The sequence below is a fragment of the Periplaneta americana genome, chromosome 11 (assembly GCF_040183065.1).
Source record: "Periplaneta americana isolate PAMFEO1 chromosome 11, P.americana_PAMFEO1_priV1, whole genome shotgun sequence".
NCBI lineage: Eukaryota > Metazoa > Arthropoda > Insecta > Blattodea > Blattidae > Periplaneta > Periplaneta americana.
The window spans coordinates 108,800,835-108,825,458 of NC_091127.1; the positions used below are offsets into that span (position 1 = coordinate 108,800,835).

At 35.1% G+C, this 24,624-nt stretch overlaps 1 protein-coding gene across 12 annotated transcripts in view; it reads right to left on the minus strand.

The window, feature by feature from the left end:
• The window catches only part of osa (trithorax group protein osa), a 742,554-nt gene that overhangs the window by 19,594 nt on the left and 698,336 nt on the right, over positions 1–24,624 (minus strand). For 9 of the 12 annotated variants that reach the window (XM_069839840.1, XM_069839842.1, XM_069839841.1 and 6 more), the window contains 3 exons: positions 23,312–23,531; positions 12,271–12,354; positions 7,270–7,444 (listed from right to left, as the gene is read on the minus strand). In XM_069839840.1, coding sequence (XP_069695941.1) covers positions 7,270–7,444; positions 12,271–12,354; positions 23,312–23,531 — 479 coding nt within the window. The remainder of the gene's footprint in view (positions 1–7,269; positions 7,445–12,270; positions 12,355–23,311; positions 23,532–24,624) is intronic. The other 3 variants (XM_069839836.1, XM_069839844.1, XM_069839843.1) reach the window with 3 other exon arrangements.

The window sequence follows — 24,624 nt, forward strand, 5'->3', positions numbered from 1 at the left end:
TTGCATGTTGACACGGTTTGTTTGAATTTCTTTTTCCTTGGTGATGCAGTGTGCCTTCATTCCATGGACTGCTGCATCGATTCAGGTGTCATGTGAGACACCCAAGTCTCGTCACCTGTCATGATATGGACAAGAAACTCATTGCTTGCTCAATGTAACATGTGAGAAAGCTCAATGCACTGGAAGCTCGTTTGGTTTTGTGTTCCTCGGTGAGCATCTTGGGTACCCATCATGAGCACAATTTTCGATATCATAATCGATCTGTCACAATTTTGTAGAGAACATTCTGCGACATTTGTGGAAAATTCAAGGAAAGTGAAGAAATTGTGAACCTCCTGTCCTCATGAATTTTTTCATCGACAGCACGCACCAAATCATCATTGATCAAAGATGGCCGACCAGTACGCTGCTCGTCATGCACAGAGATGCGGCCCTCGTTGAACTTCCTAACCCATCTCCTAACCATTCTATCACTAATGGCACCAACACCATACACCTCACAAAGTTGACGATGAATGTCAGCTGGTTTGATGTTTCTCACATTCAAGAAACAGATAACATCTCACAGTCGGCGGGGTGCTCAATCACTTTAAACATTTCAATTGATCACAACTAACCACACACACGGACTGAAGCTCTGAAACTGCATGCACAGCTTGCCTGAGGACTAAAGAAGAAAACACGCATGCGCAAAGTAACGATTGCAGTGATGCGACGGCTATAATTGAAAACAGAACTTACTTTAAGAACAAGCCTCGTATTACAATTGATTCGTGCTTAATCATGATCAATACACAAACTTTATTCTACCTTGTTACAAAATATTTGCTGTTCTCCACTCCTAACCCCTTCATGTTTTAACCGCTTGTGGATTTCAGCACAGATCTTTCGATTACTTTTTCATGTGAAATAAGACGAAGTTTGTAATGACTTGATTGCCTCTCTCATGTTCCAACATTACAGGACACTAATACCTACTCCACATGTCAAAGAGTTGGAAAGCTAGAGAAACGAGTTAGTTACCGAACTGAATGTGATTCTTGGCTTTAATTGAGCAGCCACCTGACATCCTAAATATCACGTGGTGCACAGAAGAGACCTGGTTTCACCTGTTTGGATATGTGAATTCCCAAAATACACGCATTTGGGCCTCCCATAACACGGTATTCATAAAATGCCCATATACCTGCAAAAAAAATTGGAATTTGGTGTACAGTTTCATAAAGTTGAATAGTGTTTTTTTTTTTCAGACATGGTAAACACAAATGTATTCTAGATGAATTTTTTGAGCAGCTGGATGATACTAAACTGACTCAGGGTTATTTTCAATAATATGGAGCAACATGTCACAGATCAACTGAGTCTCCAACCTGATCAGAAGTTTATTTGATGACCGACTAATTTCTAAGATCTGTGCCTATTCAGATCACCAGATTACTTCTTAGGCCTGATTTTATAAATATGGTTAATCTAAAGATTATGTTAAACCTAAGTTAAACCTAACCATGAGTTTAACTCAACATGCCACATTACAGTCTCAGTTAAGTTAAACCATAGTGGAATAAGACTGGTATTACTGCTAGGAAAGAAAAGAAGAACATCACAACTGTTTAATTATATTATTGAGTTAAAATAGCTGACACTCATAGAGAATCTTCATTAAGAAACATCTTTGTTCTTCGATAACAGAGAGAGTATCATAAAAGAACCTAAAGAGGACCAATACCACGTACTTCAGTATACTTGTCAGCCTTAACCTTAAATAGTTTCTTAATGCTGGCTACCAACGTTATACTCCCAAACACAATGTAAACTAAACCTTGCATGATCATCCGCGACGTACCTCCATACAGAATCAACTGAGTAATGAAGTAATAATATTAGTGTGCGTATTTTATGTGTTGTCTAGAATATTTATGGAACAGAATTCAGTCAAACAATAAAACTATTTTTACGATCTAGTAAAATTAGGTAATATTATTAGTGTGTTTATAAATCAGGCCCCATAGTAAATTCTGCCAAGAGACTGTCTGTCACACACAGTACAATGCGCAATAGTTTATAGTAGATTTACGGACACCTCCAAAATCTTCCATCATTTTCAGTATGCCTACTACCAGAGGAAAAATAGTGCAGCGCATCTAATAACTGATGAAAGATTCAACAGAATGTTTTCAAAAATAAAAAAGAAATCATTTATTTTTTCAAATAATCTTTAAATTCAAACCCTAAAACACATATTTTTGCACTTTCTCGTTTTCCTATTGCATGTTGTATCAGAGTTCAATTTTTCGAAACAAGGTTAGGACTATAAGCCTAAATCTGAAGATTAGGACTGTCTGCTTCGAAAGCCTCAATCTGTTTTAAAACTTACAGTATGTTCATTTATGTATATTTCAAAGTGGCATACTCTATTACGAAAAATTGTTGGCCACCATGTAATATTAATCACTCACATATAGTCATTCATAAGTTTTTGGAAAACATCTGCAATATCAGTGTATATTGCGGGAACCGCCATCTTGCACTGTTGAGCCTTGAACTGCAGTTTGAACTGCAGAAAACTGCCAATCAAGTTAAACTCAAATTAACTCAAGATTAACTGGTAGTTAAGGTTTATAATACGAAGCAGAACGAAAAACTTCAGTTTAAATGGCGTTTATAATACTGGCCCTTAATGGGTTAACTTAATGATCGAGTTTATCAAAATTGACCATTAACAATTGACAATTTGAAGACGAACACAGTCACTGAAATCAATGAGACTGATCAGGGCATACTGCAGTGAACTGTGAAAAACAAGGAGTACCAGATGTGGATATGTCGACAGAAAAGACTTTTTCAGTATCTACTAAGAGGGCAAGTAATTCTTCCAATTTAGAAAGTAGTTGCATGTTCATGGCTGCAATCAAGTGAAAATGAGGTAATTTTATATTATTCATTCTATAGAATTGAGTCTTTGTTCATATTTTATTTTTGAACAAAAATATCTTTAACGTGCAATAAATTTAGTACTAAAGCCAATAGCTTTACTTCCTCACATGATGGAAACTACCCATCGGCCCCTAGATAGAACTGAATCTGCCTACAGCACAAGAAGGGAGGCCTGTTGTGTGACTTTGGCATATGCAGTGGCCACAACACAGGTGGGCACTGAGAGGAAATAGTAGGCTTAGTCTGAGCTGAATTTCTGCCTTGGCAATATATTTGTGTTACATGTGTGACTTTTGTTTGTGCTATGTTTTGTGTTACATGTGTCACTTTTGTGCTATGTTTTCCCTCCTTTTATCGTGTTCGTGGAAATTAGAGTCACCAAGGATAAAACAAGAGATAGTAAAGCAATTCATAGCTGAAGTAGGAAAATAATAACCACAACCGAAGTCTAAAGTTTTTCAGAGTGTGGGAATCAATAAATATTAATCGGATCGAAGTTCGTGTTGCAAAGGTGATTGGCACATCAAAATACGAAAATGAATATATGAGTAGTGGGGCCACATTTTCGATACCTCACAAGAGGTCACAGAAAAAAAACTAATAACTTACACGATTTTAATAAGTTTGCCTAGATAGTTAGGTAAAGTGTGAGTTTCATTTAACACAAAAGAAGCAACCAACGGTAAAATTTTGCTTAGTGTGCTACAGAAAAAAAATTCATTTTGTAGCTCCTGGGCACTATTGAATCTTACGAGAGTTTGGGTTCTGATGAAGGAAGTACCATTGCATCGATAACTGAAAGTTACTGATACGGAGAAGGGAATTTAGAGAGGCTGAAATATGTTCAGAAGTATAAAAAGATACAGATGTGAAGGAAGGTCTATTATTTTTATGAATGAAGCATAAGTACAATAGTGGACAAAAAGATTGCCTGGCTAGAATATTTCTAAGTCGAAGAATTAAGCATTGTGCATATCCAGCAGCAAAAGTGCCTGTTCACAGCACACATTTTCAGGCAAAAGTTAAACTATCGTCATCTGATGTACAATTTTCCGTAGTTCACGTGAACCCCATGTTAGGGCTTAATAATTTCAACATGGACGACCTTTTTGTTGTCCACCATGGTGCATTCTTTATACTTCAGAGATAAAGCCTGGACTGGTGACAATAAAAGTGGTATAAAATGCCTATTTCGAAAAGATAAAGATTCCTTATAGTGTATGCAAAGAGTGAAAATGCATATGTTCTGAAGACTTGTTGATGTTCAAATGGGAACAAAGACAGGCGATTATTACAGCAACATGACTACACAAACTTCAAGAAATCGATTAAACAAAAACTGGTTATAAATGTTCTCCTTAATTCTGAGTGCCACAATGCACACCTGCTCTTACATAGTTATCCTGAAAAGCTGTCATTACAAAATGATGACAAAACACGAAATATCTTTTATTGAAGCTATAAACAGAGTTGGGCAGATAAAACCGGCCCATCTCATTTCATTTGAAATTATGTTGGTTATCCAATTTTCCGCGTGTTTACACTGTTGCGTGTTAAATGCTATAACTTACAAATGATATAAAAACGGTTCTGTTTGTTGTTGTAATTTAAAGAGTTATTTTGTGAATAAGCATGACATATTCAATATCAGAGCAAATTTCATTATAGAGGCATACATACGTACCAGCTCTATAAAGGAAATATGGGAATTATTCAGGGACAAATATCCTTTTTGCCTAATGCCAGCAAAAAGCAGCATTCAAGATTTGGTGTGAAAATGGCGTAAGACTGGATCCATTGCAAATGTAACAAGAAACAGAGCGCCTTCTGCACTTATGGTGTGAATTCAGGAAATGATGGCTAGGAGTCCTCGAAAGTCCACCATGAAATTGGCTCAACAGATCCACGTGAGTAGGAGAACTTGCGGACGTGTGTTGAAGGCTTTGAAATTCAAACTGTACTGAGTAACAACTGTGCAACAACTGAAGGAGCCCGATTTCTGTCGCTGATTGTTGAATATGGTTATAGATGCTTGTTTGGACCCGTTGCTGTTTATCATGACTGATGAGGCTTGGTTTCATCTATCGGAATATGTTGTTGTTGTTGTTGTCTAGTGCCTTGCATTTGGCAATGAAGCCATTAGCAGTAGTGCTTTCCAATACTTTTGAACTGTAGTTTCTTCTGATCTTAATGCTTCACAGGTCTTAAAGTGGTCTTCATTCATTTCTGCTGGATCATTACACAGGACACATATGGGTGAAGCTGAGATACCTATTCTGTAGAGATGACTTGCTAGACAGTCATGATTTGTCAATAGTCTGAAGGCTGCAACTGCTGTTTTCCTTGGTCTCTGGGGGATTATATCTGGGTTGGAAAGTAGTGTAATCCATTTTTTGTCTTTAGCATTTGATTAAAAGGATGTAAGGGGTAGTGATGCGCCTCCTATAGCCTCTCCTACCCAATTCCCAACCTCAACCTGCCCGTGGTACACCCTGCTTTTAACAGATGAGGATCTGGGGACCGAGTCACAGCGGTATAACTGTTTCATCTAAAATGGAGGAAATGCCATTTACATATGTGCTGGCCTATCACAGCGCAACAGCGTCCCTCAGCGGCACATGAGGAAAAGGTCGGTGGATCTAAATAACATCTATTTAGTCCTCCTGGCTAGGTCCGAAGGACCCGTTGACCAATGACAGGTGCGGTCCCTCTTGCATAATGGGGGTTTACGTTGGGTGATGTAACTGCCACATTGTAAAAACTGGTGCCCGTTAAGAAAACAGTTACATGAAAGCCACAACATACATGAGTATGAGTCCTATCGGAATATGTAAACTCCCAGAACAGCAGGTACTGGGTGAAAGAAAATCCTAACCTAGTGTAAAGGAACTCCTACACGACCAAAAGATCAGTGTATGGGTGCGCTATGACTGCAAAACACATTATTTTCAACATCACAGTCAACACAGATGTATACTTGACCTTCTTGGATGAATTTTATACCCAACTAACAAAAGAGGAGCGTAATTACTGCTTCTTTCAACAAGATGGAGCAACATCTCACACATCTGAGAGGTCACTTATGTTTATTCATCAGATGTTCATTGAACAGGAGATTGTGAGCAAAGGCTTGTGACCACTGCAGTCACCAGATTTGTCGACATGTAACTTTATTATGAAGGTTAGTATAGGACACATTCATTTATTCATTTTATTCCATTTCTTTGAAAAAAGTTTGTTTCAAATCAAATGAGATGAGACAGGCCGGCTTTATCTGCCCACTCTGTATAAGCCTAAGCCTGTAATAAAAATACATAAATTGAAGTACAAAGCTGACAGTATTTTAATCAAGGCAAGCCACTCAATATAATGTTTACCCTCTGTACCTAATGTAAACTCTACTGAATTGTTATTGGGGTTTGTATGTTTAATGGACGACTGGTTGGAACCTTGTGACACCAGTAAAGCATCATTCATAAGGCAGCTAAACCAGGAGATACTGGGGTAGGGTAGCCAGTTTTTCCCTCGTCCATTGCATACTTGCTGACTAGAAACATATTTCATTATCATGATATTGTAGGAAAAAAAAAAAAAAAAAAACTTTCGCAATTGATTCAATCATGAAGATAGTGGAAGAAACTTGTTTGTTGAACCAAGGAAGACTGGTTTTCTCAATATGAACAGAGCGAGAAAATTGAACAGGAATATTTAGCAACAGAACAGTCAGTGGCACCTGATGGAGCAATTTACAACAAATTTCAGTGATGACACGGATAATGATGACATCAGCAAAGTGAAACTGTCACTGATGAGAAAACTCGTGACCTTAATCGAACAAAATCAATAACAGCAAGTAAAAACCTCTGACTAGTTAGTGTCTACATTTGTAAACTAATTATACAGTTTTAATGTATTTTACAACAATAACATATCAGACAAGGAACAAAACTGTGAGTGCAGTCAATGAGACAAATATACAAATAACATAGTAAATATTTTTGGGAGAAATGAAATGACCACTTCTCTCACATGCCACACTCTCCTTCCAACTGTCCAGCCATTCCCCTCTTACACATTTCTAATATGCCAGGTCCTGTCTCCCAACTTGTATCTTAGGTCCATCAGCAAGTATAGTAACCACTAGCTCACCAAGATCGATGCTGTAGATGTCTGCTGACAATTTCTCAATAAAGAACTGGCATTTGATCTTCAGAATAAAAATTTGTCACTGTGGAAATGATTTCCTCTGAGCAATTTGATTTTCTTTAACATCATCACAATATCATATTATACTGACTCAGATCAGCATCTGTACTTTAAACATGAGCTAATTACCGTAAAGAGCAGGCCTTTGCTGGTATGGTGGATAAGGCTGCTGTTCCTTGGTGAAGTCTGGATGCCTCCTTGGATGCTGTGCTGGAGGAGGCATGGTCTTGCTGGGTGGACTCCCTGGGTACATCTGTGAGCCAGGTCCTGCAGCAGCTGGAGGCTGCTGGCCTGGATAAACCTGCTATTCCACAAACCAATAGCCGCGTTCAGATCTCTACTATTTATTACTCATGATCTTTCTGTCCAATTATGAATATTTCAATACGGTGATAATCTCTTTGTTCTCATATCAAACATTTATTATAAAATTCACTTTACATTGTTTAATAAAAAAGGATTTATTTTCGTAATATTTATATAATTAAAAGTCGAAACAACTTAGAGGGGGGGGGGGGAAGATGACGAATGGAATGTTGAAATAAATGTAATATCTGCAACTTTAAATTTATGTAAAAACAACAAACACCTATACAATAAGATAGTAGTGAATTTTACATTATTGTCATCTTTCTTCCACAATACTGATTTGCGCTATGAATAAATAAAACAAAAATTTGATGTTGAACATTTCGTTAGTCTACATAGGCATGCTCATCCCCACAAGCCAGCAGAAATAATTTTTATCATGCATAACATTCAATACTATTTGTGTACTTGTTTACATGAGATAAACAAAACAAAACACCTTGAAGCAATAAATCAATTCGTGTAAAATTATATGTCCCATCACAAGTAAGAAAAATCACAGCCCAGTGGAATGCATGCAAGCATATATACCAAAACCAAGGTAAGGTTTTTCGAACAAAAAGGCCACAAAAACTGCATGTATCTAGAGCCATGGAAGAAAACAACGATGAGATGAGGAACACAAGGAACTATGTTGCATTTCAATTATTCTCTTCATCTGTAGTGTGCACATATAGGCACATTGCTAGAACTTTATGACAATCTGATCTTTATTGAATTACTGAAACATATTAAGAGAGATATATTTGCAAGAAGATACATGGCATTTAAATGAAATTTCAACGAAATATGTTGCAGCACCTTCATATTTTGCATTCATTCTTTTGGAAATAAATTCTGCCTTCATTAAGAATGACTTAACATAAATGTCTCCAGTAGCAGAAAAATTAGTTAATCAGCAAATACAAAATTTTTCGAAATTGGGAACATGCACTGATTCTTTTTATTTTAAAAATATATATATATATACATATTTTTTTATTTTAGTAGGTTATTTTACACTTTATCAACATCTTAGGTTATTTAGAGTCTGAATGAGATGAAGGTGATGATGCCGGTGACATGAGTCCAGGGTCTAGCACCAAAAGTTACCCAGCATTTGCTCATATTGGGTTGATGGAAAACCCCGGAAAAAACCTCGACCAGGTAACTTGCCCCAACCGGGAATCAAACCCGGGCCACCTGGTTTCGCTAACCGTTACTCCACAGGTGTGGATCTTAAAAATAGATTCTATGATCTTTAATTAGGGGCGAAATGTACGTAACTTAATAAAACTATCTCTTTATTGTAAATGTATTTATAAATCGTTTACTTTCTTTCTGATTGAAACTTAAAAAAAATGTGAAATATAATGTATGTTAGTTATATATGATAGAAGTAATATATAACTATCTTACTCATGAACACTGTTGCATCTGACCTAATTTATGTAATTTAATACTGTATGTTAAATTATTGTTTTTGTTAACTAATGCTGAATTGGCAATGAAGTCATTAACTCTCTCACTCTCAGTAGATTTAGAAGAAAGGTCTTGACATCGCTGAAGATAATTATGATCCACTTCTTTCTGAGGATTTGACGATGAAGTCATTTTTCTTCTTGCTTCCTATATTTGATGACAATATCTGAATGCAACTTCAAAACTGGGCATGACTTTAGGCGTTCCACAAACATATTTTCTCCTCCTGAAAATTGTGGACAGCTTGGTGATCACAACAAACCAATTCTGGCTACTCAAAGAAACGTGACTGGTGACAAGACGAATGTAACAACAACTGCTTTACGTGGTAGGTACTGGTGGCTCTGAAACTGTGTTGGCATTGTGTATGATCTTTATTCATTATGAATACTTGCTTGGGCTATTTCACAGATATAATTTTTATTTACTTTTCTTTTTATGATTTGTTTATTTATTCATAATGAACATTATTGAGTAGTCTTTTTGTTTGATCTGAATTCTTATTTTTACTATTTTGAGGGGTGGAGAGGAGGGAGATAGTATATCAGTCTTATTACTATCCCACCACAGTGTTATTTTTTTCTAATTTATTAATGTCAGACCATATTATATATTTCTTTAATTTTTTTTTCCCACTTTTGGATATGACCTATTGCTTCGATTGCTGCCTGTGAATCTGACAATATTACTATCTTTTTACATTTATATACCCAAGGAAATAAATTTTGTAGAGATGTGTAGCTTCAACTGCTGTACCAAAGTTTTTGACGTTTCTTCCCATGCTTTTATATGGGGGGGGGGGGGGAAGTCTGTTTATATTTACATTTAAATATACTGTATACGTCCAATCTTGTGCTGGGATGTCAAATTTAGACTTTCTAGTGTAAAAGCTTTTGCTACATTAAAGCAGACATTTTTCTTGTTCAAGTTTTCGTTGAGGTACAAACAATAATTGAACGAAGTATTTTCAGTACGATTAATGCAGTTAATTTTTTTTTTGGTACTTCTTTTTTCTCTCTCTCTCTCGCTCTCTCTCTCTCTCTCTCTCTCTTTTTACTTGTATAAATCCAACTGTTGATTTTAAGGTATAAAACTTGGAAGTCTTATTTATTTTTTTCATACTGTAGAGGAGAGTGAGTTTCGGGTTCTACTGTAATAATAATATAGTAATCTTTGAGATGATAGCATGTAATGCTTCTATGAGAGTATTTTTGATTGTCCAGTTATTTACTGAAGGACTTAGTTGGGAGTATGTTCAAGTTTCTCTTTATTTTATGTGGCTGATGTTATCAGTATTTCATCAGAATATTTTAGCGCATGTTTGCTGTAAGTTGTATTCATTATTTGTCAAAGAACTGTCCGACTTTGTACCTGCTAACCTTTTCAATAATTGTAAATATTTTAGTTGCTTTCTTACTAACATATTCTATGTGGTTTCTCTGAGTTACTTTATTATTAAAAATCACTCCGAGCTACTTTTCTTGGTCTGTTTTTTTTTTTCTCAATTAATTTCAATTTGTTTTTGGCTAAAAATAGTTGGTACTTTGTTTTTTCTGTATTGACAATCTTTAAATTTCTGAAACACCACTTACTTGGTGCTATTAGTAATGAAGGGATCAGAATCATTTTCAGTGATATTCAACATTATGTGTGAGAAATATTGGAGAGCAAGTGAGTGCCATTAACTCATGCTTAGTTAACAATTACATAATTAGATTGTCGCCAAAGGGAGTCACTCTGAAGTAGCTATTTTCGGGAGATCATTTATATAAACATTAAATAAAGTTGTGCTGAGCACAGCACCTATAAGAAGACCTATGTACATTTGTTTGAATTTAGAAGTTGTTGTGCCATATGTTATATACTACAGAATCTTTGTACAATAAATCCGGAGATCCAATATAGCATATTATACTTCACACATCTTAATTAGATTATATCTCCAAACAGAGTCATAAACTGGTCTGATGTCTGCAAATACTGTACAGTTGGGATATGTTGTTTCTTGTTGAATGCATCATTTTATGTCCTGACTTAGTAAGACTAAGTAATGTTTTCTGAATCCTGCTTGAGATGTTAAGAGCAGATCATTGGATTCTAAGTATACGTTTAATCATTATAAAATCATCAGTTCCATAACTTCTGACTTTTTCCTGGTTTTAATATTGGGATGATAACCTTCTTCTATTCTATTTGACGATATTAATTTTTTTATCGTATGGAATTCTTTGTTATAGTTATTATTTATTAATAATGGAGAAAAATTAGCTTCGGCACTGGAACTCAAATACAAACCCTCAATTCTACGTACTGAGAGTTCTACCACTGAGGGGAAAACCAAACGAGAGGAGTTTGATCCGGTGCTGTGGATAGAGCCCTGAAATAGCTCAGTGGTAGAGCAATTCTGTTAAAAGATTATAAAATATATAACCATGAAAGTTAATACTCTATTAATATACAAGACATATGAAGTGTAACAACTTCACTTAAAAATGCTTCAATTAAACTTATTTTATAAAGAAGAATTTTGTTATTGCAACTAAAATGGCACTTTCAATCATATACACACATCAATTTGAAATTCAATTCGTAATTGTGATTTTAAAGTGCAGTTTTGTTAAAAAAATTGTTATATATGGTAATTGTATTAGTGACTATATTTTAACAATATCTTCACCTCTCTTTCACAAAGACAGGTACATTTTTAATCATCTTAATCAAGCATCCCCCATTAGGAGCAACATGCCAAAGCCAGGAATCACTTGCAAGCCTTAAATATTACCCACAGTGCACCATGGGAGGTGGATCTATACTGTACCAGAATTATATTTATTGATAGTAAAATTGTGAAATACTGACGAGAGAAATGGAAGTGCTGTACTCCGTGAAGATGTATCAAATACCTTTTTTTGTTCCTTGCAAATTCTATGTTAACTTGCCAGAATTTGATCCTGAGTCACTGACTCTAGTTGTTCAGTTAACAGTGCATATCATTGTGACAACATAACTTAGAATTTACTTCAGAAATATCAAAATAGGAAGGAAATTTGTGTGGCCCTTTTGAGGACGACATATGGCAAAATCTACAAGATATGGTATTGTTATGGATGCTCTGTAAGCCTGAGCTAAGGGTAAAATTCAGTTATCACGCGATCCATGGGTTAAACATGCCAAAGACAACCTACCACCACTTCTAAAATCCTATTTATGTTAGTTAGACCATTACCATCACTACCACCATCACCATCACTTAGAACCCAAATCTCAGTTAACATAGTGTGAATGGAATCTGAAACGTACTTGGTATGAAGATTTGATGGGGGAATGGGGAGCCACAAGCTGGCGAGCAAGCTGCGAAGTCGGGAAACTAACAGACTGGGACATCTACAAAACCAACATTACGATTAAAGTAAACGTTACAACAAAAGCTCTTACAAGAGGCCAGAAAATTATGAAAGCTACCAATCAATGATATGAGCTGTATCACAAAAAGCTAGAATTCTTAACATTTTATACAAATTTTATTTACTACAGTTTAATCTCATATCAAAGATCAATTAAAATATAATACTTGATGGAAAATTCAAGACAAAACAAGCTATCAGTGTTGGGGAAGTATCATTCATAATCCAAATCATTTCGAATTATATTCTCTTTAGTTGCCAGATTTCCTTATTTTTGCGGGATTTCCAGAAATTTAGAGAATTTATGTTATTACCTCCCACTATGTGATTTAGATATCAATATCCCACTTTTCCCTCTTGAAGTTGAAAACCTTAATAAAAGTTAAATTCCAGCAGTTCTAATTCTGCACATTTGGTAACATCATGTGACTAACATTGTAAGTCAATTCTTTGCATTGAGTTCCATGGTACGAGAATTTGCTCAATCATGATCACTCATTCACTAATCTATACTTGATAGTGACATCATGAGAAAGCAGAAATCTGGGTATTCACTTTGATTGGAAATGTGTCTTGTGTTTCTGTTGTGTGGTCCAAGTAATAAATAGTAAAAATCCAAAATAATCAGTGTTTTAATTATGCTGTCAGAATTGCAAGTTTGTGTCAATTCAAAACTGGACCGTCAAGATTTTTATAATGTAAAGAAAATGATGTAACACTTAAGTGAAAAGGAATGCTTCGCTGTCAGCAACAGAAATAGTTACTTGTAAAATAGTCACTACCTGCTTTCAAAGAAATTACTCCAAGAACTTTCAAAAACCGTGTACCACTCAGACCTTATCCTCATTAAGAAAACGTATTGTGTTAATTATAGAAAAAATTACAAATATTTGAGAGGTTTGATAGGGGAGAAACTGTGATTAATGTTGCTTCATAGTACACGAGTACAACAGAAAGGAATTAAAAAAAAAAAAGATAAGGTGTATAAAATATGCAAATCTCAAACATGAGACTTTTACTATTCTTTTGTTTCCATAGGCAATCAACCAACAACCCTTGGTTTTAAAAACCCATAGTTGACAACCGAACTTTTAGTGAACTTCTGATCAAATACAAAGCACATTAATCACAAGACCATGAAGGAAATCACGAAATTATAGGCCAAAGTATTATGCATTTATTTATGGAAATATTTTATGATACGGATTATCAGATTTTTTTTTTTATTAACAGCTCAGTCCATCCCCATCATTACCATGGGTAATAGAGGTTCTACTGTCTTTCGTTTTCTATCCCAAAATGTGTATCATACCGTTTTCCTCATTAATTTCATTTTGTTGGTAGTTATACGTTGAACATCTTTTTTTGTCAAAATCCAGGCTTCTGATCCATACACTAAAGTAGGTCATGCTAAAATGTTATTACATCTTTAATCTTGTATGTACAGCTGTCAAAAGAAAAAGTGGCCACTCTCCTCAAACAAAGTTCCCTTCGGGTATCTTCGCTACAATTCGGAGACAGGCGATGTTACATGTTGTTGGACCACATTGCCTGATATCTATAGTTATAATTGAAGTATACTGTGTGTTATTTGATAGCATAATGGTAGCGTTCAGGCCTCTTATTCATGAGGTCCTGCGTTCGACTACAACCTCGTGCTTTTTATGTCCTTCTTTGTTCTGTTTTTGAGAGAGACAAACTATACATAATGGCTCCTTTCTCTTTTATGATTATTTTAGTAATTAACATCAGGTTCATTAATATATTATGCCATGACTTTATCATTATCATTATGATATTGTGGCTGCAAATGGAAAGAAAAAAGATTTTATTCTCAATAAAATATCTTTCATGGCATAAACATAACAAATTTACTGGCGTCGGCCTTAAAACATTCAAACAATTAAGCGTTCAAAAAACAAAACAAAAAGCCACAATTCAATATTTAGTCTATCTTCCTCTTATCTCGATCATCTTGCAGTCGAGTGGGCATGGAATTGACTAGTCTTTGCAAATAGCGACTATTCTTAGACACGATATTCCAGGCATTCTGAACATACACAGATAAATGTTCTGTCCATGGGCAGGTCTTTCATTGCAAACACAGCAATCTCCAATCTTTCCTATTTTCTGCCTTCCTCTTAGTCTCCGCATATGATCCACATATCCTAATGTCGTCTATTATTCTTTTCAACCAGAGACCCAACCAATTCCTTTTTCTCTTTCTAATCAGTTTCAGCATCATTCTTTCTTCACTCACTTTTTCAAACACAATTTTATTTCTTATTCTGTCTGTCCACTTCACACGCACCGTTCTTCTCCACATCCACATTTCAAATGCTTCAATTTGTTTCTCTTCATTTCGTCGTAATGTCCATGTTCTTTCCCCATACAATGCCACACTCCACACAAAGCACTTCACTAGTCTCTTCCTTAGTTCTTTTTCCAGAGGTCCGCAGAAGATCCTTCTTCTTCTATTAAAAGCTTCCTTTGTTCATGTTTGCAGTTTTCTTGGGAAGGATAGGCCTAAATGCGGTAACATCCTGTTGCTTTCCGCACACCACTATCTCTTTCGCATCTTATTAAATTCCAGGGGTCCCAAGCGTGGAGATGAGGAGAGTGGATTTGACTAATTGGGCCCTCCGGACTTCACCGAAAGTCACGGCAAGGGTTAAATATTAATTCTATCAGGATGTTTGACCCGGTCAGAGACCGGGAAATCTCAATTAGCCTTTGCCCCCCGCATTCTGGACTAGCTTCTACGAATCATCAGAAAATCTTAGAGTGTGATTGGGCCAATTTTTCCGAAAATGTTTCCACACTTTTGCTCTCGTAGCTCAGCGGACGAACGTCGGAATTTAGATGTCAACGTCTCAGGTTCAATTCCTCGTTACTCCTTTTCATTTTATTGTGGTTCAAGATAGTATAATGTAATAATACAAAAAGAAAAACTAATACCAGTATTATGCAACTGGATTTTTCCAACCCTAATATTAAATTTATGTTATTTATATCGCTAAAGAACGATTACAATATAAATAACTTGAATATTATTTATACAGTATCACTAAAGAACGATAACAGAATATAAATGATAAATATCGGTTTGTTTAATTAATATATTGCGAAAGAACAATAACAATATAAATAACTTGAATATTGTTTTATAATGCTAATGATGGAAAACAGAATATAAATGATAACTTGAATATTATTTAAATCGCTAAAGAACGATAACAATATAAAAAAACGTGAATATTATTCATATCGGAATTTCACAGATTTATTACAGATGTATTTAAGAAATTTTAGAAAAATAGTAATTAGTAACAGTGTCCTATTTCTTCTTCTTGGAGCCAAATTTGTAACTTTTAAAAGTGTGGTTACTATGTTGAAGTGTATGTGTTGTAACGGATGCTTGATTTGTTATGTATGTGAGTCAGTTATGGGATGCTTGATGTCGTCGCAATGTCGTAATTATAGTTTGATTGTGTTTGTGTGACTATTGTGTATTAATTTATGATGTATGGTACGGAAAGCTGCATATTTGTGTTATAGAAGTGTTACGTATGTGTGTTGTTAATGTTTTTGTATGTTTCAAATTGATACCTGATATTTGTTTTGCAATCGCAATGCCTAATTTACGGATTGCTTATGTTTTGTTTACATCGCGTAAGCTAATTTAATTTTCTTTTCCATTTCTCTTTATGCTTATCTTTTTTGTGTATAAAACTATAGCCCTAACATACATATGTAAAATAGGGCTAATCCCCATTGGAGATACAATAATAATTATTATTCATATCGTTATAATACGATAACAGAATACAAATGATGACCTGAATTTTATTCATATCTCTAAAGAACGATAACAAAATATAAATAACGTGATATCCATAAAGAACGATAACTGGATATAAATGATAATTTGAATAGCATTTACATCGCTAAAGAACGATTAAAAAATAAAATGAAAACTTGAAGAAGGCCTGAACCCACGACCTTTGAATCATTAAACAAGCACTCTACCGCTGGTCTACGAGGCGCAGATATGGAACACTTTCATAGTTCCTGAACTGCTTGTACAAGCACATGCATCGTGTAACATCGCCGCGACCCGAAGTGGACTTTGAAAATATTCGCTGTTCACGAGTGCGGCCACTTTTTTTTTTTTTGACAGCTGTACTTATGATGTCAAAATACTATAATCTCCTAAGTATAAACATACTGATGCAAAATAAATTCTTTTCAAGAACCATATAACATTCTCGCAATTCTGCCATTTTTATATATGCACTATTCCATAAACATTTCCTTTCATTAATTTCTTTCCTATACAATTCATATTCATTATAATGAAATATTCCCAAAAAAGTGAAATATTACTGTAAGCAACATGTCACATGTTGTTTCTAAATAGATGTGAACGTATCTACACATATTATACTACAGTTAGAAGAATAAAGTTTTCCAAAATTACGACCCTAGCAAGCATGCATAGACAGCTCAACAACAGCATCAAGTTCATCTGAATGCAAAAAGAGATAACAACAAATAATATGTAGAAGGTGCACTTAGGTGAATTTTCAGAGAAGAAGTTATAAATCAAAAAGAACGTGCAAATATTTTAATTTATTTTTATTAAATTCTTATATACGTAGAGGATGGTTGTAAAATGGTTTACAAGAATTACAGAATCAAATAGAGATACGATACTGATTAAATTTAAAATGAGAATTTACATCCGGCAAGCAATAGCCGAGGAGATATTGACTGTCAAATGGGACAATAGAGGAAAGTTGATATGCCTGTAGAAAACGTTTATTAATAATGTATAATCAAACAGGTAGCTGTTCGAAACGGCAATTCTCCATCTCGATACATACTTGAGCTCATTGACCAACTTCTTCTTGTACCCAGTGTAGACAATTGTCAATAAGTGTAGCCAGGGTTCCATGCAGTCTAGCTAAACATAGCTTGTTCGATGTTGTTTGGGAGATGTCAGTACACGAATTCCTTAAAAAAACCACATGAAAACATGAAAATGAATCCAAGCGATAAAGGTCTGGAGCTATCAGTGGCCAAGATTCGGTTCCTCTCCTCCCATTCAATCTCTGCTGGAAAATTCTGTCCACTTCTAGCTGTGCCCTGTCATGTTGACACCACTTTTGCCCTCGAATTGTCAAGCAACAATGGTAGCACCTTGCACAGGAAAGCCAGATACAATGGTCTGGTGAGGTTTCCTGGAATTAAATAAGGTCCCACCAACCTGGTATCCACAATCCAATCTCCATTGCACTTGATCTTCTCTCATGTGTAATGTGGAGATTGTCGTGTTGCCATAGGTAAAAATAAAATTATAGGAATTGAAAGCTTCTGCTTGAGAGAACAACTACTTCTTCATCCAAAGAATATGTTCTACTAGGTTCGGGTCCTGTTTAACAAATACGTCAATGGTAATAAACCCTGGACACTAGTGTATCAATATGGATACAGGTCGTCATCATGCACAATGGAGAAGAAGAAAATCATGGAAGACCTTTACAATGCAGGCAAATGCACACATGATGAAAGTTAGATCTTCAGTTGTTATCTGCAAAATCCTTTCTTCAATCTCAAGTGTGCATCGAAATGGTGGTTTACTGCAACTGACACAAGGCATTCGAAGGACGTATTCAGTTGTTTTCATACGGTGGTCCAATCTACAAAAAAAGATTGGCAGCAGGATGGCATGGCGTCAGCCAGGTATCTCTTTGTATATATTTTAGTAGCAGAATTAGAATTACTTCTACATTCTCTTGTGTACTCCATGATGTGAGCGCACAGTGTAATGTTTCCATAAATTACTTTAAAGTACTTTGAGATGTCTTCTTTTATGACCCTCCATCTGTTAAGGCGAGTGTACATCGCCTTCCTCCTCACTATTGAACTGCATGTATTGGAACAACAATGGGTTCTCAACATGTGGTGAGGCAGGAGTCTTAAGTTGAGAGTTACTGCATAACAGTTTCATTGAGAAACAATAAGTGAATTGGAGAGAGTTCAGATACTAGATAGAATGTAAATTAACAAGATGAGATAGGGCGTAGATTCCTATCCAATTTGTACTTTCATGTACTGAAATTCTTGTACACCATTTTACAACCACCCTATATATTATAGGACGCAAAATGTAGTGCACATTCCTGTAAGATCATAAATGGTTGGTTGATGCATAACTCTAGATAATAGTTATTATCACGTTTATACTGTGTTCATTTCAAAACTTTCCACCTTGAATAATTTTAGATGTGCAGAGGACACGATTTTAAGGAAAAACACGTCAATTAAAATTTTTGAGGGAAAGTTCAAAATCACTGCGGATTGAATTTTCTGTTCCACACCTTCACCTCCCCCACCCCCACGTTTAAACTTCAAATTGCACCCCTATCTTCAGACATATCATTTTAAGGAGAATGGTAAACCCTATCTGTCTACAAAAAATGTCCATCCATTTCTGAGATGGAGCCAGAAATTTATCATTTAATGGATTAAAGTTTAGTTGATATTATACCATATTATGAAGACAACGTGCTATTATTGTGTATACTGCAAAACAAATCTGTTGTCTGCCTTATATGACTGAAGTTTCTGTTGTCATGAAATTACAGTTACCATATGTCCTCATTTATGTGGTCATGTCTGCGTTTTAGGTCTTAAAGTAGCTGTCAGTATGTATTTTTACGATTCGTCCTTTTAGTCCGCATTTTCAGGTTTTCGAAATTAGGTTTACCCGTTGCTCAAACTGCGACATTCTCGAGTTCCACAAATGAAGTTACACACAAGCACGCAGTGTGTGTGTGCACACCCACGTGAATTTGCCTAATTTTTAGCAGAAATTTACGTTTGCCCGTTGCTCAAAGTGCGACATTCTTGAGTTGCGCGCGCACGCACGCACGCACGCACGCACACACACACACACTTTTTCTAAGGCAAATGTTCAACAGTGTGAAATCAATGAATGTACAATTTTGAAGTGTTATGAAATGTAATTGTTGTTGTTTAGTCAACTGTCCAAAGACAGGTCTGAACCTCACAAGTGATACCAACAAGGCACCACTCATGAGGCAACTAGGCCAGGAGATAATGAGGTAGGATGGCCAGTTCCTTTTTCCCCTCAATTGCATACATCCCCGACTAACTACATATTACACTAATCAGATCTCAGAGAAATGTAATTATAACAATTCTATATCACTGCAAGAAGTCAAATTTGTTATGCTGGGATGTTTGACAGGTGAGGAAGGGGAGAGGAACAACTTATGTAACGAATTATCACTGTAACTGTACATAATATATGATACATTCTGATCAGGTTTCACAATCGCCCACCAGCAATGGTCGACAGAGTACCATGTTTGTTGTTATACCTAATGTTTACACGTTCAAATTTGCCAAGAGTTAATGCAATTTTAAGAGTACCTAATAAAAATCTTTACTATAATTTCTGTTCGAAGAAAATGAAAGCTGGGAAGCCTGTGTCATAGATTTGTGGCAGGTGAAAGAACCAAGAAAATATTTAGTGGCAATTTTTCAACTCTGTTTGTTATCATCCTCAACTATAATAATGTCACACGTAGTAATGAATTCTGCCTTACAGAGGACTCTGTCTTACTGTAGAAATGAAATTCTTTATAATGCAAGACTGACGGAGTTCAAGGAGATGTAAACTACCATATCTGGAGGGACCAGCAACCAACCATGTTTCGAAGTCAATCTAAATTTGTCTATGTCAAATTTCTATTGCAGGGAGAATATAAAAACTTAGCTGTTTGCACACCCATGTTACTTAGGGCAGTCAATACAAGGTGATCCCCAACACTCATACTTGTCTGACTACAATAAAACAACTTTGGAGGTAAATCAATAAAACTACTGAAATTGGCTACAGCAAATGGCAGTCTTACAGTGTTAGCTATCACATGCTATACACACACGCAAAGACAAATTATATGTGTATATATTATTAATAATAATAATAATAATAATAATAATAAAATAACACAACAATAATAACTTATAATAGGAGTAATTGTAGCAGCAAAAAATAAAATAAAGTGTGCAAGCACTCAAAGTACTGATGACAATGAGCTATGATACAATCAAGAAACACGAACATACACTATACTAAACTCTCCTCAATAATAATTTATTCTGTTTCAAATATTAACAGCATTAACACTTTCATAATTTCTTTTTCACTACATTTGTTTAATTTTTTTTAATAGTGTTCTTATTAGAAATTTCGAGAAGTTACAGAATGGAAGAAAATACCTTTCTTTTTATTTCAGTCTAAGTATTATGAAATGTTATTTCCTGTCTTAATTCAGGGTTGTGAACTAAATAAAATTATGTAATTCAATGTAAGCTTGTTTCAAGCTAGATGATGAAAGATGTGTTGAATAAACAGTCGTGGTGGTGGCAGCAGACGCAGCAGCAACAGCAAATTTTGCATTGAAGTTTATAGCAGCTCCATGGGATTTAATACGACGTTAATAATGGAATTTTTATGTAAGCTGCTTTGTTTGTATGTATGTTTATGAATAAAAATTAAATAATCATATTCTATGCCAAAAACTGTTTCATACTATGCGACATAATATGTTCATTATACAGTAATTTCTTTTTGTATTTTGTGGTAAAAGTTACCCTGTAGATTTAATTTCTTCAAGGGTTTCTTGAATGTTGGTAGTAGTAGTAGTAGTAGTAGTAGTAGTAGTAGTAGTAGTAGTAGTAGTAGTAGTAGTAGTAGAATAATAAAATAAATATCTTACACAAATGATGTATGCTTACAATTAATTATATATTTATGTACCTTTTTATTATAATGTCATAGAGCAGTCATGTGCAACAACAAAATTTAATTGTTACAGCAATGGTTAATTTGTAACGTAAATATCTATGTAATGTGTACACGTTCTTTTAATGCATTTATATTAATGAAAATAAATTAAACATTATATTATTAAGAAGTTAAATATTTTGTGTTGAAAATTTTAATATTTACTTGATGTGTGTTATTACCAAATAGGATCTTTGTTTGAATTTGTATGACTTCTTTTTCATAACTCATTTCGTAATGTTTGATGTAATGTCTTGAACTGTGTGTACTCTAAGAGGATATTTTAGATAAAAATTTATCAGTTATCCCTGTTTTGTATTATCAAGTTTTGGTTCTGCCAAGTCTACCAATTACAACTACGTGTGCTAATCCTGTAAATCTACCACTGAATTGATTGACCTGTCTCGTTCTGCTCCTTATCTGCTCTCACTCTCATGTCATGTGCATGTCACAGTAAATATAGCATATCAGTATCATTCTATACATAAAAAAATATGATACTGTGAATACAAATTCAAGAGGAGCAATTACAATATTACAGAAAGATCAAAACTTTAATAGTGATGTCCTACATTAAAAATGTCTTACTCTATGACTGGTTTCTGAATTTTGTATAAACCATCTTTATAGTCTTGCGGCAACAAGCGTAATTCATGATCTGCAGTTGTTATGGGTGACTGCAAATCTCATTTGGGTTTTTTCATAGGTTTTCCCAACTGTAACATGAATCCTAAGTAATTCTATGGCGAATCCTCGAATTCAACTTGCTAAACACTATTTTACTACCACCAATCCCATCGATGCTAGATAATCACACAGTTGACAGTGCCATTAAACAAACAATGAGAAAATAGAAGGTAGTCAGTAGATCATGTTTTCTTATCAAATGTTATATGGGAAGTTGTTTCCTTTTCCAACTTCACTTTCTTTCTGCTGCTAGTGATATATGTGTGTGTGTGTGTGTGTATATTACACATTTTCGTCACTGCATTTCAGTTGATGTATTGAAGATACAGATAAGTATAAGATATGCTGTAGATTCCATTCACTGATCAATACAATGTCTTGCTTACTGGTTATTACTGATACTGATACTACTACTACTGCTACTACAACTATGACGGTGATGACCACCACCCCAGCAAATAGTACATAAAGTTACAAAGTTTATGTTACGTATTTGCACAAATGCATACACCTCCGTTCTTACAATGGAAAAAGTAAGAACATACTGATTAAATACAACAAATCATGACAATTTTAATACTGATATTAGTTGACATGTTCTCTAAGATAGGCATAATACGAAATGGAAATATAAAAATTGAAAATTTATCCTTTGGAAAGGTGAAAAATTCAAATACCTTAGAGCAACAGTAACAAATATAAATGACACTCGAGAGGAAATTAAATGTAGAATAAATATGGGAAATGCCTGCTATTATCCAGTCTCCTTTAAAAAAGCTGAAAGTTAGAATTTATAAAACAGTTTTATTACCGGCTGTGAAAGAGGAACAGAGATTAAAGGTGTTAGAAAATAAGGTACTTAGGAAAATATTTGGGGCTAAGAAGGATGAAGTTACAGGAGAATGCAGAACTGCACGCATTGTATTCTTTACTCAACATAATTAAGAACATTAAATCCAAAAGTTGGAGATGGGCAGGATATGTAGCACGTATGAGTGAATCCAGAAATGCATACAGCATTAGCTGAAAGACCTGATGGAAGAAGACCTTTGGCGAGGCCTAGATGTAGATGAGAGGATAATATTAAAATGGATATAAGTGAGGTGGGATATGATGCTAAGGACTGGATTAACCTTGCTCAGGATAGGGACCGGTGGGAGGATTATGTAAGGATGGCAATGAATCTCTGGGTTCCTTGAAAGCCATTTGTAAGTAAGTCGTCATCATCATCAGCCATACAGTTTATAGTTCCAGAAGGACTGTTACAGTCCACAAAAGTTAAATAAGTAAATTCTCTAACATCAGCGATCTGTTGCTTGCACACTTTACATAACTAAATTATGTGATATCCTATTAATAAACTATTTACCTGATCTTGACGATAATATTCTTGCTGACCAGGATATCCTGTGGGTGGTCCAGACTGCTGCTGGTTTGGTGGCCCTGATGGTGGGCCTGGAGGACCACCATATCCTGTGCGTGCTGGGTAACCAGGTGGCTGACTAGGCCCCATATATCGATAAGGGTCTTGTCCACTACCTTGCTGCATGTTTGGGGATGGCTGGTTGCTTCCCCCACCTTGATTGTACCTGTAATCATTTATGTGTAATAATAGTTCACCAACCACGCAAAATATTATAATAATGCACACACAAATATTTATAAAACAAACATTATTTTTCTTCATTCCATCTAGAGATCTTCCAGTTGCAAGCACATTTCGTAAGACTTATGTTTCTAAGGCAAGAGAAGAATAAGAAAAATGATGTAAAGGAAGCAGTGAAGAAGAATAATTTAATTGTGTACTGTGATGAGACAACGAATACGAAAAGTGAGGCAGTGTTCATTATCCTGTTCCGAATTTCTGAGGATAATGGTTCCCTTCAAAGCTACTTGTGGCAGGAGTGAAAGTACTTGAAAATGTAACTGTAGTTTAATATTCTCAGGCATTGGTGGCAGTTTTCACGCGTTTCACAGTGGACTACAACAAAGTTATGGCTGTAGTGACAGATAGTGCTAGATATATGACAAGTTGTGTCCATACACTTAAAGGCTTTGTATCAGAAAATCTAAAACAAGTTCAATGCTGGACCCATAGATTAGACTTGCTAAAATACATGTCAGTGAACTTAATGAATGTGTCCTTCAAACAAAGAATGAATTTCTGAACACACAAAAGTGCAAACATGGTTATGTTAGGCATTTAATGGAAAAGTACAAAAACAACAAAAAATCAGTGAAATTGTTTCCCTCACCAGTAATTAATTACTAGTCAGAGTTCTTGGATGACGTCAGTTCTCTACATAGAAGAGTATTTGGAGGACGATGATTATTTCAAAGAGCTGGAAAATAATACTGTTTCAGCAGCACTTTATTTTAGTGACCTAACTTCTGGAAAGGTAAAGTCTATACAATGTGAAGCTACATTTGCCAAAGAACACTGTATTTCTGTTGTGAATCTCATCCCCAGTTTGAAAGGAGTGTTGTATCTATTGGTTCATAAAATGTACCCCAAATTTGAACAGCAACTTGCGGAAAAATCTGTTTTAGGTGATGATGCTACAAACATCCTTATTATTCTAAGGTATGACAGACAACAAACATTCAAAAGTAGGATCATACAAGTGGCAGTAACAACTGTTGTAAAGTTGACATATTTCACGAAAAACAACCCTCCAGGTA